Source organism: Oikopleura dioica, chromosome 1, assembly GCF_907165135.1.
Source record: "Oikopleura dioica chromosome 1, OKI2018_I68_1.0, whole genome shotgun sequence".
In the NCBI taxonomy this organism is placed as follows: Eukaryota; Metazoa; Chordata; class Appendicularia; order Copelata; family Oikopleuridae; genus Oikopleura; species Oikopleura dioica.
In genome coordinates this window covers 8,685,588-8,702,758 of record NC_137291.1, presented here as the reverse complement: position 1 = coordinate 8,702,758, position 17,171 = coordinate 8,685,588, and the positions used below count along the sequence as shown (strand labels likewise).

Below are 17,171 nucleotides of genomic sequence, written 5' to 3'. Positions count from 1 at the left end.
CCTACCGAAATGCTCGAACTGCTTATTAACAAGTCACTTTCCGTAAAAATCGAACCGATTAGCGGACAAGCAGCAGTTTCGCTGGGAAAATACCCTGACGCCATCATCAAAGTCATCAGTGGTCATGAACCTGGATCCTTCGAGTTCAGAAAGACACGAGCAGTTTGTCGCCAAAATGATGGCCAAATTGATCTCTCTGTCGCTCGTCAAGGAGGTGCTGATGGAGAGGTCAAGGTTGACTGGTCTGCTTCATCTGATCTCGAGAAATACGATGGCCTCTCTGGTGAAATCGTTTTCGCCGAAGGAGTTCACGAGCAGATCATAAAAATTGATATCGACAAGGAAATGAAGTCCGATACAGAGTCATTCTGTGTTCAGCTTTTCAAATGTTCTGATGGCCTTATTGGCGCTAGAAATATGGCAAATATTTCTGTCCTCAAAGAGAGCGAAGACGTTGAGTTTGAATTTGAAACCGACTTCATCACGACTGACATCGGCGCAATTGATGTTGCCGTCGGTGTTATTGTAAAAGGCGAGCTCGAAGATCTCGTGTCCTTGAGGTACGCTACTCAGCCAGATACTGCTCAACCAGGCGAACATTATCTTACTCAATCTGAACAGCTCGTTTTCAAACCGAATGAGTCCCGTAAAGTCATCAACCTCAATCTGCTCGATGCACCCCTTGAAGAACCTGTATCCCTCACACTATCACTTCTGGTCGCGACTGGACCAGGACGAATTGGATTGAAGGACTCTTGTGTTATAACAATTCCTCCAGCTGGGCATCCCGGACAAGTCAGTTTTACTCAAGACTTCTTGGAAGTCTCTCAGTCTGACAAAATTGTCCAATTGCCCCTAACTCGATCGCGAGGAAATCGCGGTGCTTTACCGGTTGGCTGGTCTGTCTCATCTGATAATTGGTATGACAGAAATAATGGCCAAATCATGTTTGATGATGGCCAATCGGAAACTCACATCGACTTCCCACTGAACTGTCAGCCATCAGATGTTCCTATCGAAGAATTCACAATCAAGCTGCACAAACCTGTTGGAAAAGCTGAACTTGGTCCAGTCCCTAGCCTGACCGTTAGAGTCCACAATGACCTCGAAGGTGGTCGAGTGGGTTTCGACGACGAATCCAGTGAAATTCTTGTTCACGATACTGACGTTATGACAACAGTTCTCGCACTTTCTGATGGCAGAAATCGGGTGGAGTTTGACCTTGAGTACCAGCTTCTCCCAGTTTCTGTAGATCAGAATGTCGCAGCTGAGCTCGCTGAAGCATTTGTTAGCACGATTCAAGTACCGGCTGGTCTTCAACGCATTCCTATTGAAATCCCTATCTCCTACATCCCATCTGGTCAGTCTCAGTGTCTTCTCGTCAAACTGCTCAAGTCGAATAATGGCGTCAGAATTGGTGACAACGACCAACACAGGTTGACAATTCTCTCACCTAAACGAACGATTGGATATATGGAGACGAAGGTCAACGCTAATCAATCTACTCGCGAACTGATTCTCATTGTCAAGCGAAAAATTTCGAACAAGGAAAATCTCACTGTTCCTTGGATTGCGTACACCTCTCCCGAGCCACTCAGTGGGGTTCTCAACTTTGCTGATGGACAGGAATTTGACGAGGTGCGAATTCCATTTAAGCAAATGTATATTTCTGGCACGCCACTTGTGGAAGAGTTCGATGTTGAGCTCAAACCTGGAGTCGTTTATGATTTGGAAGATCGACGAGGAAAGTGTCACGTTACACTCAACAATGATCTCGGTCCTGGTGTCATTGAATTTAGTGATGAGTCTGTAAAACAGCTCCAGTCAAATGGAAATATTACTGTACGACTTCTGCGTCATGAAAGATGCTTGGAAGAAGCGACAGTCAAATGGCGAGTCGATGCTCCCGAAGGATCATATTTCCGAGGTCTTGTTGGAACTGCCCAATTCAGAAGTGGCGATGAAGGTCTTGATCTTGCTATCAATGTTCCAGAAATGCCACAGGACAACTCAGAGGAAAAGTTCACAATCACTCTCGACCAACCTATCAATGCTTCTCTCGGCGACAAAACTCAGTGTTCCGTGTCTCTTCTCAATGATAAAAGTTTGTAAAATATTCAAAGTACAGTTTTAAAAGAGTTTTAGCTGCTGGAGAAATTGCCTTCTACGATCCTCTTCCTAAAATTGAACAACAATCAAATGGACGGTTGAGCGTTTGCGTTGTCCGAACACAAGTCAGTGATGGAGATGTTACCCAGCCTTGGAGACTTCAACCCTTCTCCAGCACACGTATGTTCTTTTATAACTTAATCATCATACTTACCGAATTAAGATACTGCCTACAAGGGAATAAGTGGAGAGCTTGATTTTGCTTCTGGAGAGACAAAGCTGTGGATCCACCTTGATCTACCGACCGAGCCACAAGAGTTCCCAGACGAGTCTTTCTTCATTGTCCTCGATAGACCAAAGGGAGGAGCTCGACTGAAGGTAAAGCACCGAAAAAGAACATGAAGGAAACCATTTTCAAATTCAGAATGGCGAGCAGCGCTTAGAAGTCAAGATCGAAAACGACATCAGTGAGTTATTGACACAACATCTTTTCAAATTTTTGAATTCAAAATTTCCTCCAGCTACTCACAAAATTCTAACTTCGGCATTCTTTGCTTTCTTTACTAAAACCTTACACAATGCACAAAAATCACACTATGCAGACACAGCAGGGCACTATGATTTTTTACAAAAAATGCACCGAACGGTCAGTTTTGAAATCAACGAAGACACAAGTTGAAGATTGATGGCTCAAAACGATATGAAAATGGGGAATCACTGTAAGTTCGTAGTGGTGTTTTCGAAAATTCTGCATGTGGTGATCACTTCCTAACTTGATGCTGTCTAGCTACTACTATGATATGACCACGGTTATGATAATAAGTCGGGAGTTTTTATGAAATGTCAAAAAACTCGAACTGAGCAGTAGCATTATATGATCAAAAAGCAGGATAAAAGGACGCAAATAAGCATTGTCAGCAGAAGATTTGTGGTTTCAAAATAATATCAATTTCTTGAAGTGGTGTATTTTAGTGACTTTACTAATTCTATCAGGAAGAAGGGCAAGCGCGAAGGAGAATAAATTATCAAGACTTTTTCTGCTATTTTCTATCTTTCTCGAATATAAAGCTCGTGAGTCCCAGCTGAATATTCAATTTATTGAACGAAAGATTCGAAAATATATTTGATATGGAAAACTCGTACGTGTGTACGAGTTTTCTTGACTTGTTAGGAGCATGTGGTGCTGTGTATCAATTCTAAAGATGGCTAAGTTAATTTTCTCTTCTAGGATGGCCAAAAGTCGGATTTGCTGAGAAGTCTCTTACATTCAAGCAATCAGATGGTGTTCATAAAATTACCTTGTTCCGATCGTCGGAGATGACCGCCCCAGTTGTCGTGAACTGGAAAGTTGACCCAAAGTCGAATGGACAAGATTACAAGGTAAGTTGGCCACCATGTGATGAAAGTGACATTCCTAGGATTTCCATGGACAACTCGTCTTCAATCCTGGCGAGTCCACAGCGTCAATTATCCTCACATCGCCACTCGTCACAAAAGGCGCTAACGAGGCCGAGTTCGACATCATTCTTGACCCCGTCACTCAACCAGTGTTGGGCGAGCTTCTCAATTGCCACATAAGAATCGAGAACAACATCAAACCGGCAAAGATCGGTTTCTCCGTTCAAACAGATGAACCAAAACAGTCTGACAAGCAGTTGAAGCTGAAACTTGAGCGTAGCGGATTCCAATTCGGAGACGCAACTGTTCGGTGGCAGTGTGAGACGCATCTTGGCGATGAAAGTTTCATGAAAGAATACCAAGCCAACTTCAAAGACGGCGACTTCGACCAAGACATTGTCATCGATCTTCCCACGCATCCGATGAAAGAAAAAGACGCGAAATATATTTTTGAGCTTCTTGGCCTTGACGGCGATGCCGAATTCGGAGATCCAAATAGACTAGAAATTCTTGTCAAGAATGACATTCAGTGGCCAATTGTCGAGTTTTCTAATGCAAAGCTGACAGCGCGACAGACCGATGGAACTATTAAAATCCCAGTCAAGCGAGATGGAACCGCAAATGCAATCAAAGTTAGCTGGCGAGAAAATGGCGAGCGACTTTTTGCCGGAGACTGGCGCAAAGATGCTGGAACTCTGGAATTCGAAATCGGCGAAGATCAAAAATTCATTGAGCTAGCTGTTTGCCAGAAACCCTCTGCAGCGAAATCGCTTGAACTTGAATTGCAACTTCTTGGAGCTGATGAAGATCAAGATTTCCTTCTCGGTGACAATATCAAATGCACAGTCAATCTTGTGCAAGACGTGCTTTTCCCAAAAGCAAGCTTTGATCTCCCAGAACTTAACTTGAAGCAGAGTGCTGAACGCGTTCGTATTCCTGTAGCTAGAACAACGAACATGCGGGAGGAGGTTTCTGTTGACTGGTATGTTAAATCTGACCATCCAGCATTTTCTGCGCTCAAAGGAAAGGTCAACTTCGGCGATGGACAATCACTTGGATATATTGAGTTTGATTTGCCAAAAATTCCGATCGGTGAAAGCTTTTCTACCTTCCAAGTCTGTCTTGACCGAGAGAATGACGTTTGTAAGATAGGCTCGCAGCCAGATTTGACGATGACAGTGGAGAATGACATCAAACCATCCGCGGTAGAAGTGATCGAATTGGAGCAGATGGTTGTCCGATCAGCAGGATCAATTCCAGTTGCACTTTTGCGTAAAGGATTCGCCGACTGTCCAATGACCATAAGTGCTCAAGTCGTCTTAGAGAATCAAGAAATCCTCACAACTCAAGTGTCATTTGCTCCGGGACAAGTTGAAGCCAGCTTTTCAATTCCGGTTGAAACCATTCCTCGATACACCGATGTTGACAACTACAAAGTCATCATCACTGATATCATAAGCGATCATTCATTTGACTTGCCGAAGAAAGAAGCTGTTTTCCAAGTGCACAATGATTTGCCACGAAGTCACGTGGAGGTCAAATCAAAGCAAGCAGAGGCACTGCAATCTTCTGGACATGCTGATTTTACTATGAAACGATTCGGTAATCTCGAAGGCGAGCTCAAAGCAAACTATTCAATTTTCGGCGGTGATCTTGACGGACACACAGGATCAATAATCATGAAAGATGGCGAAGAAGAAATGGACTTTAAGGTCCCTCTTCCTGATGTTCCACTTTCTGGTGATATGGGGAAGATTGTTATCTCGATGGACAATGTTGAAGGTTTCAGCTGTCCGACACTAGAATGTAAAAATGTTGAGATCGACATTATTCACGATGTCAAGCCCACCAAAATCGCCGTGATCAAGCCTGAAACTGCCAAACAATCTGATGGTCCCATCAAAATGAAGATTGTTCGATCAGGAAATTCTGCAGATTGTGTGACTATTCCCTACAAAATCTCAGCTGATCTTCCCGGATTCCGACCAATCGAAGGGGTCGTCTTCTTTGACGCAGATGATGCTGATGAAAAAGAAGTCGAAATCGCAATCGATATGACACCATCGGAAGTTCTCGAAGCTACTTACATCATTGAAATTGAAAAGGCTCGAGGTGGATTGATGACGGAAATTGAAGAGCCTAACTTCAAAATCGTTGTCTCCCAGGATGTCAAAATCCCAGTTATTTCTTTCGACAAAATCGACTTTACGTGCCGACAATCAGATGATCATCTCATGGTTCCCATCAAGCGAGATTTTAGCCAACATGGCCCTGTTATGGTAAAGTGCCAGATTTGTTCGACAAGTGGAATCAATGAAGAAAAGTGGGAACGTTTTGATGATGGAGAAGACTTGAAATTTATCAAAGTCGACTTCTCGAAGACCCCTCTTAATATTGATCTCGATGAGTACACCCTTACTCTGGTTGCTGTTGAAGGCGCATGTTTGCCAAAACTCGGTGATGATATTCTTGCTAAAGTCAGCGTTGAGAGCGATCTAAAAGCAACAATCATTTCTTTGCCAAAGACAAGCTTCTCTTGTAAGCAGAGCGAAGAAGTTTTGGATGTCAAAGTTGTGAGATCCCCGCCAAATCTCACTGGTGATGTGACAATTGGATGGCATGTTGTGGACGCCGATCATGAAAACCCATTAGATCCCTTCTATGAACGACAACGCGGCGTGGTAAAGCTGAAGGATGGATCTGAGGAAGCCACAATCCAATTCAAGCTGGTGCAAGTTCCGCAAAAATTCTCCGCAAACATCGCTAAGATTGTTATGGAACCCCCTGTTGGTGGTCGATGCACTGAAATGACACAAACTGAGGCTCTAGTAGCTATTGAAAATGATATTCCAAGGCCTTTAATTTCCCTTGATCTAACTGAAACAAAAGTTAGACAGACAAATGGAGATGTCTCATTGCCAGTTACTAGAAGTAGATTTATGGGAGGTAGAATTCTTATTCCGTGGTATTTGGACGTGACGAATGAGCACTCTCCTTACTATGGCGTCGGCGGACGAGAAATGATTGACGACGGTGAAAGCACAACGGAGATTAAATTCAAGCTTCCAAATTTTCCGATTTGGGCGGAAAGCAACAAACTCATGCTACGTCTTGGCGGAATTGGCGGCGATCATCATCCAGAAGGTCACAAAACAAAGAATGCAGCCAAAGTTTTCGTCAACAACGATATCCAAGCTGAGATGTTGAGCTTTTTGGTGAATGAAATAATGGCAAAGCAGTCTGACGGCGATATCACACTTCATATAAACCGATCTGGCTTTTTGAATACCCCTGTCAGCTCAAAGTACCACGTCAAATCACTTGATCCAAAATTTGCCGCTATCAAAGGAGAAGTTGCTTTCCGAGCTGGTGATGTTGACAGAACAATTGTTATTCCTGTCTCTCGTGATCCAAGTCCGGATGAACACGTCATCTTCACTGTTGTTCTTTCTGTACCAGTTCTTGATGACCAAGAGGAGCAGAACTCACCAGCACGCCGAAAACCTAAGTTAGGAAAGCATCCAGTTATGGCCGTCACTCTTCTCAACGACATATCGAGACCGACGACATCACTGCCAGTCGAGAAAATTACCGTCCGTCAATCAGAAAAAGTCTTTTCCGTTGCCGTTGTCCGAGGTGGCGAAGGAGAATGTGTTGTCGCATGGAAAGTTGCAAACGCGCGAGCCAAATCTTTCTACGAAAATCTCACCGGAAATGCCAAGTTCACAGGAGATAGTCGTCTCTTCAAGGTCGAGTTCGACCTCCCACAAGCTCCACAAGATGTGGATGAAGACACGTTTTGCGTGGAGCTTTACGACCCTCGAGGTGAAAACAACCCGATGTTGGGGGCTATACACGCAGCTGAAGTTACTGTTATCAACGACATCAAACGTCCTACTGTATCCTTTACCACGGAAAAAGCAAGTGTTGTGCAATCGGACAAGAAACTTGTTTTGCCCGTCTGCCGAATGTACGCTAAAACTGACGCCATTAATGTCAATTGGAAAATCTCCTCGAAATTTGGTGCAAAATCACCTTATAACAACCTAACTGGATCATTTTCATTCCAACCAAATGAAGAGCTCCAAACACTAGAAATTAATATAAGTCAATCACCGGTGCCTGACCTCTCTGACGATGAGCTCACAGTAACACTTATTCCTGATGCTCCAGTTCAACTTGGAGAAAAGAAGCAATGTACAGTTCAGCTTGTGTACGATATCAAACCTGCCAATTTTCAATTCGAAGCTGGCGTTACATCACCTCTATTTTTCACTCAATCTGACAGTTCTGGAAAGCTTACAATTACTCGAAGCGGGAACGCGTCTGGAAGTGCTACTCTCAAGCTTTCTCAAAAATGCAGTTCGAATCCCTTCTACAACAAAATTTACGAAATCAAATTTCTCAATGGAGAGCTCAAGAAGAAAATTGACGTCGAACTCGATCAAACCCCTGGTCATCACAAAAAAGATGAAGTCACTGTTGAGCTCGAAGCTATCAATGATGAAGAAGTCGTCATACCAATGACCTGTTCATTCGTCGTCGATAACGATCTCAAAGCAGCAAGATTTGACTTCGATCAGGCTGAATTCTCGGTTCTTCAGTCTGAAAATCATGTCAGCATTCCAGTCAAGCGATCTGCTTCTGCTGGATTGGCATCAGTTCGTTGGAGACTGACAACAGATACTCATCCCTTCGAGATGTCTGAAGGAAGACTCGCATTTGATGAGACGCAAGAATTTTATATTCTCGATCTTCCGATTGCTCAAACAATGTTTGAAAAAGAGAAGTTTCATGCTGAAATCGAACTTTACGAGCCGAAAGGAACTTATGCCTGCCTTGGCGATAATTCGACCGCGACGATTGATGTCAAGATGAATTTGACGTTCTTTGAATTCTCGTCAGATGATTTCAGTTTCAAACAGTCAGATTCTGTTGGCAATGTTGCTGTCAGACGACTTAACAACTTGACCAAGCCTTGCAAATTGGAATACAAGACGAGCTCTCCGCTTAAAATTTCCGAATGGAATACGGGAAAGCCTGAATTTATCACTTTCGATGCCCACAGCTCCAAGGCCAACATCGAGATGGAATTCGATCCTACTCCGATTTCCGTGACAACCGAAAAAGTAACGGTCAAACTTCTTCCATCGACAGAGGAGCATCAAATGGTTTCTGCTCAAGCTGCGGCCACTGTAAACATCGAGTACGATATCGAACCGACAAAGATAAATTTCTCTGATCCAATCTGCGTTGCATCGAAACGCCTTGGCAAAGTGGAGCTTCCCGTCACATGCGTCGCGAACAATAGAACGCCAAAATTGAAAATAACTGTTTCATGGCATTCCGAAGGACTCAAAAATGAACAGAAAGGACAAATTATCTTCTCTGGAGATCAGAGCCAAGCTGTTATCTCAATGGATATTGACATGGTCAAAGTTAAGGAATACGAAGTCTTCATTCGTGAGGTTACCGGTGCGCCATTTGTCTCCATCAACAATCCCAAATGCAAAGTCAAAGTTGTTGACGACTGTCCGGCCTACAAATTCACAAGTCCAAACATACAGTTCAACCAGTCTGATGGCGATATCAAGCTAAAATTGACCTCACCCATATCTGCTGCTGGTCGCGAAATCGCCTGGAAAGCAAAGAAGCCTGTTCCTGGATACAAACTCAGTGGAAAGGCGAAAATCAATGCAGATGGAACATGTGAAATCATCATAAATGTTCCCAAAGATGTCCAAAAGATAGAGAGCATAGACTTTGATATAATCATCGATATTCCCGAAAATAAGGGTCTGATTTCTCAAACTGTTGATGACCTTTCTTGTCACGTTACCGTCGCTCATGATGTCGCAAAAGCAAAGGTTGACTTCGTCCTCCCGAAACAAACAGTGAGTCGCCAGTCAACCCCCGTTGTCGAAATTCCTGTAAAAAGATCAAAAAATCTTTCTGGGGATATGAAAATTGCATATTCTGTTGATCAAAAAGAACCAAAGACGATGATCATTCCCGATGGAGTTTCTGAAGGACTGATTGAAATTCACCTTGATCAGTTATCCTTCGATGAGCCAGTCACAAAGATTAAAGTTGCACTCATTGGAGTCGAAGGCGTCAGTGAACTTGGCGACGAAGTTATTCACGAAATCTCTGTGATGAATGATGTTCCCTTACCAGTCTTCGAATTCAAATCGAAGTCATTCGAAGCTAAGCAATCCTCCGGAAAGATAGCCATTCCCATCATCAGAAGCAATAATATTCAGGCGGAAGGTCTCGTTGGCTGGAAAGTAACATCTCCTAATACGAAGAGCCCATTATTCAATCTACGAGGCTTGTTGCAATTTGGTCAGACAGATTTGATGAAAGACATTGAAATCGAGCTTCCTCAATTCCCGTCGATCGTAAAGGAAGAAGTCATCGAAATTGCCATCGAAGCCGTTCGAGGCTCCAATATTGGCGACAAAAGTGTTCTTCCGCTAAAAGTAACCTACGATTTGGCTTTGCCGAAGATAGATGTTTCCGTTTCGAAAGCGCTCGTTCAAGCGCGTCAAACCTCCGGAAGTGCATCAATTCTAGTTACGCGATCAGAGAGCCCGATTCCGACTGCAATCGAAGTTGCATGGATCGCGAAACCAGATACACCAGACTTTCCTATTCAAACAGGAATCATTGAGCTCAAAGATGCAGAGCCTTCGAAAGCCATTAATCTGGCCCTTCCATCTAGTCCGAGCTCGTTGGATGCGATCGGAATCGACTTCGAACTCGTCAAAGCAGATATCCACACTGCTGATTCCCGCCAAGCTTGTGCGATTGGAAACTCCAAGGCACTTATTCAAGTTGACATGGATGTCAAAGGAGTCGAGATGAAGCCATCACAGCCAGCTGTTGTCGTCAAGCAGTCTGAGAAAAAAGCGGTCATCACATACACTCGATCCGCTCCAGGTGGCGCCTGCCAACTTCCCTGGAAGACAGTATCGGAAAGCAAAAAATATGACAAGCTCTCTGGAATTATAGAGTTCGCTGATGGATCCTTGACTGCATCTGTTTCGATTCCATTGTCACTCGATGAGACTTCTGATGAAGAAGAATGTTTTGATTTCGTTCCCTTTGCACCAATCGGCGCTGGAATTTCTACAATTGACGTGCCACAGCCAACAAGTGTGAAGATAAAGAATGATCTGACGTCTAACCAAGTCGGCTTCAAAGTATCAACAGGAAAAATTAAGGCGAAGCAATCGCAAGGCTCTATTTCATTGCCACTGGAAAGAACTGGCCGAGTCGACACTGTCTCTTGGGTTAAATGGAAGATCGATGGTCCACCTCAAATGGCAGGACTCAATTCGGACGGTATCGCTACCTTCCAGTCTGACCAAGTCGATGGTGTCGTGTTACTAAAACTGCCACAAAAGCCACTCGCTGAACCTTATTCGATCGTCACTGTTTCACTTTGCGACCCTGGCGCAGCCAAATCCGAATGCATGCCCTGCATCTCTGGTACCAGCAACACTGTCATTTTGCAAATTGAGAATGACTTGGAGCCACCAAAGATTGAATTCCCAACTTCAAAAGCGGAATGCAAGCAGTCTGACAAAACTGTGGAAGTGATGGTTCGTCGCTCTGGATATGAATTCTGCAAGGTGCAGTGCGACTGGTCGACGGACAAGGGCGACTTTGGCACAGTCGAAATTCCAGAGCAGATGGATCATGTCAAAATCCCTATTCCACTTAGCCAAGAGCCGAAAATTGATGAGCCCGTTGAAATGCTTGAAGTTACTTTGGCGAATCCAAAATCTTCAGAAGTCACACCAAAATTGGGAAATAACAAATGCTTTGTGAAAATCTTGAATGATGTTTGTAAGTCAATATTACTATTTTCTTTATTATTTTAGAGCTACTGGCGATAATTATTATATATCACGTTTTAAGCACGCTAGCACCAGCACATTTTTATTTATTTGTTTTTCTAAATTAAACTATATTTTAGCTCCAATTACGGTAGAACTTGGAGAAAGCGAGTTTTTCTTCAAACAATCTGCTGGTGTTATTGAAATTCCTGTCCGAAGATCAATCCAGACTTCTGCCCTCATGTCGGTTGCCTGGAAAACAAGCAGTAGTAGCAGAGCTTATGATAGTCTCTCTGGTTTCGTCGAGTTTTCCGACTCCTCAGGGGTTGCATTAATCAAGATCTTCTTGGAAAAAGACCCGGTTATGTCTGAGCAAAGCTCCTTCGATATTCAAATTTCACTTGATGACAAAAAGATTGCACTTGGACGACGCCAAGCTAGAATTAACATTGCCAATGATGTAAAACGAAGCATCGTTTCCATGAAACCAACGACACAGGGCCAGTTAGAATTCAAACAGAGCAACAAACGTTGCTTCCTACACGTCGCTCGACGAGAAACAGCTCAAGAACGCATCGAAGTTCCCTGGCATGTTAGCTCTTCTGATCACAATTCGCCGTGGAATACTGTCAAGGGAAAAGTTATCTTCGAAAAAGGACAGTACGAATCTGTCATTGAAATGCCAATGCCTTCGGAGCCGAATCCAAACACTCCTGTCGAAGAAATCGACCTTGTTCTTGAAGACCCGACCGGACAAGCTATTATTGACAACAAACTAAGAGGTTGCCATTTCAAGGTTCTCAACGACATTGGAATGGGTCTGATTGAATTCAAACGACAGTCCTACCAAGTTGACTTGAGCAAGGATCTCGTCGAAATCGCACTGATTAGATCGAAAGGAGCTGCGTTCGGAACTGTTGTTGAATGGTTTGGAACGCCAGTGAATCCATCTGATGCTCTCTACCGTCCTCAAGGCGGCAAAGCCTTCTTCCGCCCTGGTGATAAGGAAACAAACATCCAGTTGGCAGTAGAAAACGATCCTTCTGGAAAACCAATTGTCTTCAATTTGACTCTATCCGGCGTTACTGGACGAGATACTCTTGGTCCATGCGTTGTTACTGAAGTTCACGTGGGCTCTCATCTTGAATCGCCTGGCCAGGTGCTTCATCAATCTGCCAACCTTGTTGCCGACCAGCAAGCAGAAGTGAAATGGCAGAGGCCTGAAACTGGTGGACCTCCAAGTGAGTACGTCGTGCTCTACTGGGAAGAAGGCAAAGAAAATCAGCGAAATGAGCACGTTTTACCATCAACAGTGACTTCGTGCTGTCTCGAATTAGAGCCGGACAAGAAGTATAACATCACTGTTATCGCGCGTAATTCTGCGGGAAACAAAGCACCACCACTTCCAGTGAGAATCAAAACTTTGCCAGCAATAACCTTGACATACAAATCTGACTACGAATTTAACTCGTCTGATGGACGCGCTGAAATCACAGTAACTCGAAATACAACTGAGTTCCAGACGACTCTTTCGTGGCGCATGATGAGGAAAGTCATCCATATGCCGAAGAATGAGTCTTCTGATTTGTCAAACTCTGACGAGCCTGAACCTCTTTCTTCTGGTGTCATCAATTTCGACAAGGGAGTCAAAAGCATGTCGTTGCCGATCAAGCTTAACGCTGACATGATCACAATGAAGGAGAAGAATGCGCTGTATATCGGCGAACCTGGAGGAGAGATTCTTGCAGAAATATCGATAACCATCGTGAACGATACAGGCATCCCTGGCCGAGTAAGCAAAATCTCCGTCAGCGATATCACAAGCAGAGAAGTCAGAATCAATTGGAGCAAGCCAAGACTTGGTGGTCCCGTGGGAGAGTACAAAGTGGCTGTTCGAGACTTCCGTACTGGTCGAGAAAAGTCCAAGATCGTTTCAAACGATGAATTTACAGCAGTTATCGGTGGCTTGTCTCCTGATTCGATGTACAAAGCTCGAGTTATTGCCATCAACAGGCGTGGAAAGAGTAGATACTCCAAATTCGTCGAGTTCAACACTCTCAATGATATTGAAATTCTCGATGCCCGAGATTACAAGATGTCGGAAAGAGTCGCTACAATTAAAATTCAACGACGATCAACGCAGGATGGTCTTCGACTGAAATGGCAAGCAATTGCTATGGCTGAGGTAGAATTCTTCGAGCGAAAATATTTTGAATATTAAACTTTTAATTCAGCCGCCTCAGAATTGGGGAACTGGCGAGCTGCAGTTTGCGCCTGGTCAGGATACGGCGCTTGTCCAAATCACGCTCTTTGATAGATCTATCAAGTCAAAGTCTGTTCCAGTCAAACTCCAAATTGTTGATAAAAACTCTTTGTAAGAAAATCAAAATTAATACAAAATTAAATATTTTTTTTAGGATTTCTGAAGTCGATTTCAAAGTGCTCGACGACATCTGTAAGTGAAAATCTCAAATTAAAGAAGGCAGATCAGAGATGTACTGCAGGAGAGACAGATTTTCCACCCTGAGTGTTTTTCTGATTTGCCGTGATTTTCTTGAGAAAATCAGTAAATAACCAACCCTTTAGATCCGGGATGCTTGACATTCTCTGAAGGCAGAATCGAAGTAAATCTTGACAAGAAGATCGCGAAGATTGATGTCAAGCGACTGAATGGACGCGATGGCAAAGTCGGTTGTTTCTGGAACACGATGGAGATCACGGCCAAGGCTGGTGTCCATTATGTTGACACAAAGGTAAATAAAAGAAAGGATTCAAGAAAGACTCATTTTCAGGGCATCGTTCTCTTCGACGATGGCGAAGAAGAAAAGACGATAGAAGTCCCACTTTGTGCAAATACCAAACTTGACGCCAACGATTTCCTCGAGTTCAAGGTTGTCCTCATCGAGCCGCAAGGAAAGTGTTCGCTTGGAACTAATCAAAAATGCTACGTCAAACTCCTCCCTGCCGAAGAAAAATTCGTGTTTTCTGAAAAATACCTGACCTACCGATTATCCGAGAAGATGGCGATCATTCCAGTTGAAAGAAGATTTACCTCTGGTGTATCGACACTCAAATGGCACACGCGATGGTCGAGAAAGATTCACGAAGAGGATTCTGATGATCAAGTTTCAGAGAATGAAGGAGAGGAGCCACCAAACTGGGCGTCTGGATTCATTGTTTTCAAGGTATTTATCTCGATTTATTATTTCTATGAAAAACTGTCTTCAGGATGGCCAACAAAAAGCTCATATCGAGGTTCCACTCATCGACAAGATTCCAAAGAAACGATCTCTTTGCTGGGTTTATATTTCCGACGCTAAGACATCGGAGAGCATCGCTAGAACTCAGATGCAACTCATTGAAGATCGCTGTATGTTCTCTTACTATAAAGAAATTCAAAAATTTTAGATTCAGTTAGCAGGCAGCAGGATATGTTTTGTTTCGAAAAAGCTTCTTACTAATATCTTCTATAACAATTTATATATTTTATCATTGACTTTAGTGGATGCCCCGACGAACATTCAAACCGAAGTCCACGCAACGCAATGCGTTGTCATGTGGGATTTCCAGCGCTATGTCCGCGAGTATCAAATTACTTACTCAAAGACATCTCGGCAGTCGGTGAAGCTGATGAAAGTTTCTGGCGATGAAGAAAATGTAAGCGAAGAATTTCATGCAAAAGTTTTTGACAATTAAGGTCGTCTTGCTTGATTTGGATCCTTGCTCTGAGTACGAGATCATGATCGCTGCGATCAACCAGTTTGGTAACAGCGCCACTTCGGAAACAATCACGATCATGACTCCGGGATTACGTAAGAAATCTTGCTATTTACATGCCTTAAATGATTCTAGCGCCATCAAAACCATCGAGATTGGCGTTCCAGCTCCTCTCTCCCACTTCTCTGCAGGTCAACTGGGGTGAGCCAACCCATTGCCACGGCGAAATTACATCCTACGTCGTTGAATACCATACAATCGATGAGCGTAAGTACCAATCAATTCTTTCTGGTGATAAAATTTTCATAGATTCTGGAATTCCACCGATGATCGTTCCACTTCCGGGACCAGATCACAGATCCCTCTTCGTCGAAAATCTCGTTGAGAACACGGAATATCGATACACGGTTCGAGCAGAAAACCTATGGGGTCTTGGTGAGATGAGAACAGCAAGAATGTGGATCAAACCAATGGCTGGTAGAGGCTCCAGACCTCCATCAAGTAAGTTAATGGATATTGACGGCATCGTTTTTATACATAAAATATTACATAATTATACATGTACATAACTACAGTAGTTTTTCTTATCAGAGGTCTCTAAGATTTCATTCATTGTAGGACAAGAATAAATTTACCTTCGTTCTAGAGTAGAAAAAATATAGAAGATTCAAACTTTGATCAGTATTGTGGTTTTTATCAATGTTTTAGCTGTTGTCATGGGCTCTGAGAGCTCCCTAGCTTCCCACTCGACTTGGCAAGGCGAACAAGGACAGTACAATATCGAGGTTGAGGAAACTGACAACACCACCGACGCCGGCTACAGATCCGAAAAGCACAAGACGTGGACAACTCACTCTAAGGTTAGACTCTCAAATATTTTTAAAGCTAATTATAACTCTAGGGTGGATTCACCACGGATACTGGCAACTCGGATATCGATCTTCCGTCTGATCTTGGTTCGCCGATCGGCACTTTTTCGCCTGATATTATGCAGCAGCATTCTGTAAGAACTTTAAAATAACTATTTTTGCAAAAGAAAATTTCAGTCAAACCAAGTGACGATCAGTGGTCGACCTCAGCAAGCTACCATTCTCTCCGAAGACCTGAAAATGTCCGGCAACAAGGTTCTCAGAACAGTCGTCGACGTGAACGTCAATCCCGAAGTCAAAAAGATCACAACCAAGAAAGTCACGAAGCAGTTCAGAAGCGACGAAGGCGTTCTCTCAGAAGTTGAAGAGCATTACAGAGTAAGAAAAAATCTCCAAGGCATACAATAACAAAATTAAAGGGACAGGAAGAATACATGTCACATGACGTCCAGTCGAATATTCATAAAGATGAACATGTTGACACTGATGTCAAAACCAGACAAGATGGCGATACAGAGGTAAATAATCTTCAACTTACTTTTCTGATATAAATCTCAGATCACAACAATCACCAAAACAGTAACTCACAGGACAGTCGAAGAAACCCGCGAAACGCTTACCGGAGGTGTTCGAAATTTACATCACGAACGAGTAAGTCCATTTTTTGAATAACCGGGTTTCAATCTCCCAATTTAGAGCCCTTATCGAGTGCGCCGCGAAAAACAGCAACCGATGGAATCATCTGACAGCGAATAAATAAACTAACAGCATATTTAAATTCAATCACAAAAAAAAACAGAAAATTTCTATCTTTCCTTTCTGCCTCCCTCAAAACATTTCTTGTATTATATAAATTTTGTACAAACAAGCTCTAAATAAACCGCGATTTTACCTACCGGAAATCGAATGAACGCATATGTGCAGCAGGGGTGACAAAATTGTATATTGATATTCATATGCATGCTGGCCGACGCTCCGAACTCGACACATGGATTTATTAGTGCTCCCTGAAGTAGGGAATAATTGTGCTCCACTCCTCATAATGGAGAATAATCACCTGCCAATCGAAAGAAAATCGCATTTTCAACTTGCACCTCACGCAGCCATTTCTTTCAGCTAAAAGATCGAAAGAAAAACTTTACACATAGAAATGCCCTCAGATACTCAGCAGAGAAAAAGTATGCTCAGATTGCACAAATTGGAAAGAGGTTGAACTATCGTTAACAGCTTTATA

At 43.2% G+C, this 17,171-nt stretch overlaps 1 protein-coding gene across 1 annotated transcript; it reads left to right on the top strand.

The window, feature by feature from the left end:
* Nucleotides 1–9: 9 nt before the first annotated feature.
* LOC145695924 (uncharacterized) lies at nt 10–16,839 on the top strand. Its single transcript, XM_081772975.1, has 22 exons — nt 10–2,104; nt 2,146–2,289; nt 2,333–2,487; nt 2,534–2,576; nt 3,338–3,489; nt 3,528–11,361; nt 11,492–13,536; nt 13,586–13,725; nt 13,769–13,806; nt 13,938–14,104; nt 14,144–14,536; nt 14,580–14,721; nt 14,854–15,008; nt 15,049–15,163; nt 15,204–15,335; nt 15,378–15,569; nt 15,777–15,928; nt 15,970–16,071; nt 16,115–16,315; nt 16,357–16,455; nt 16,496–16,588; nt 16,634–16,839. The coding sequence occupies exons 1-22, from the start codon at nt 10–12 to the stop codon at nt 16,691–16,693; spliced, it is 14,649 nt and encodes a 4,882-aa protein (XP_081629101.1). The 3' UTR covers nt 16,694–16,839.
* Nucleotides 16,840–17,171: the final 332 nt, after the last annotated feature.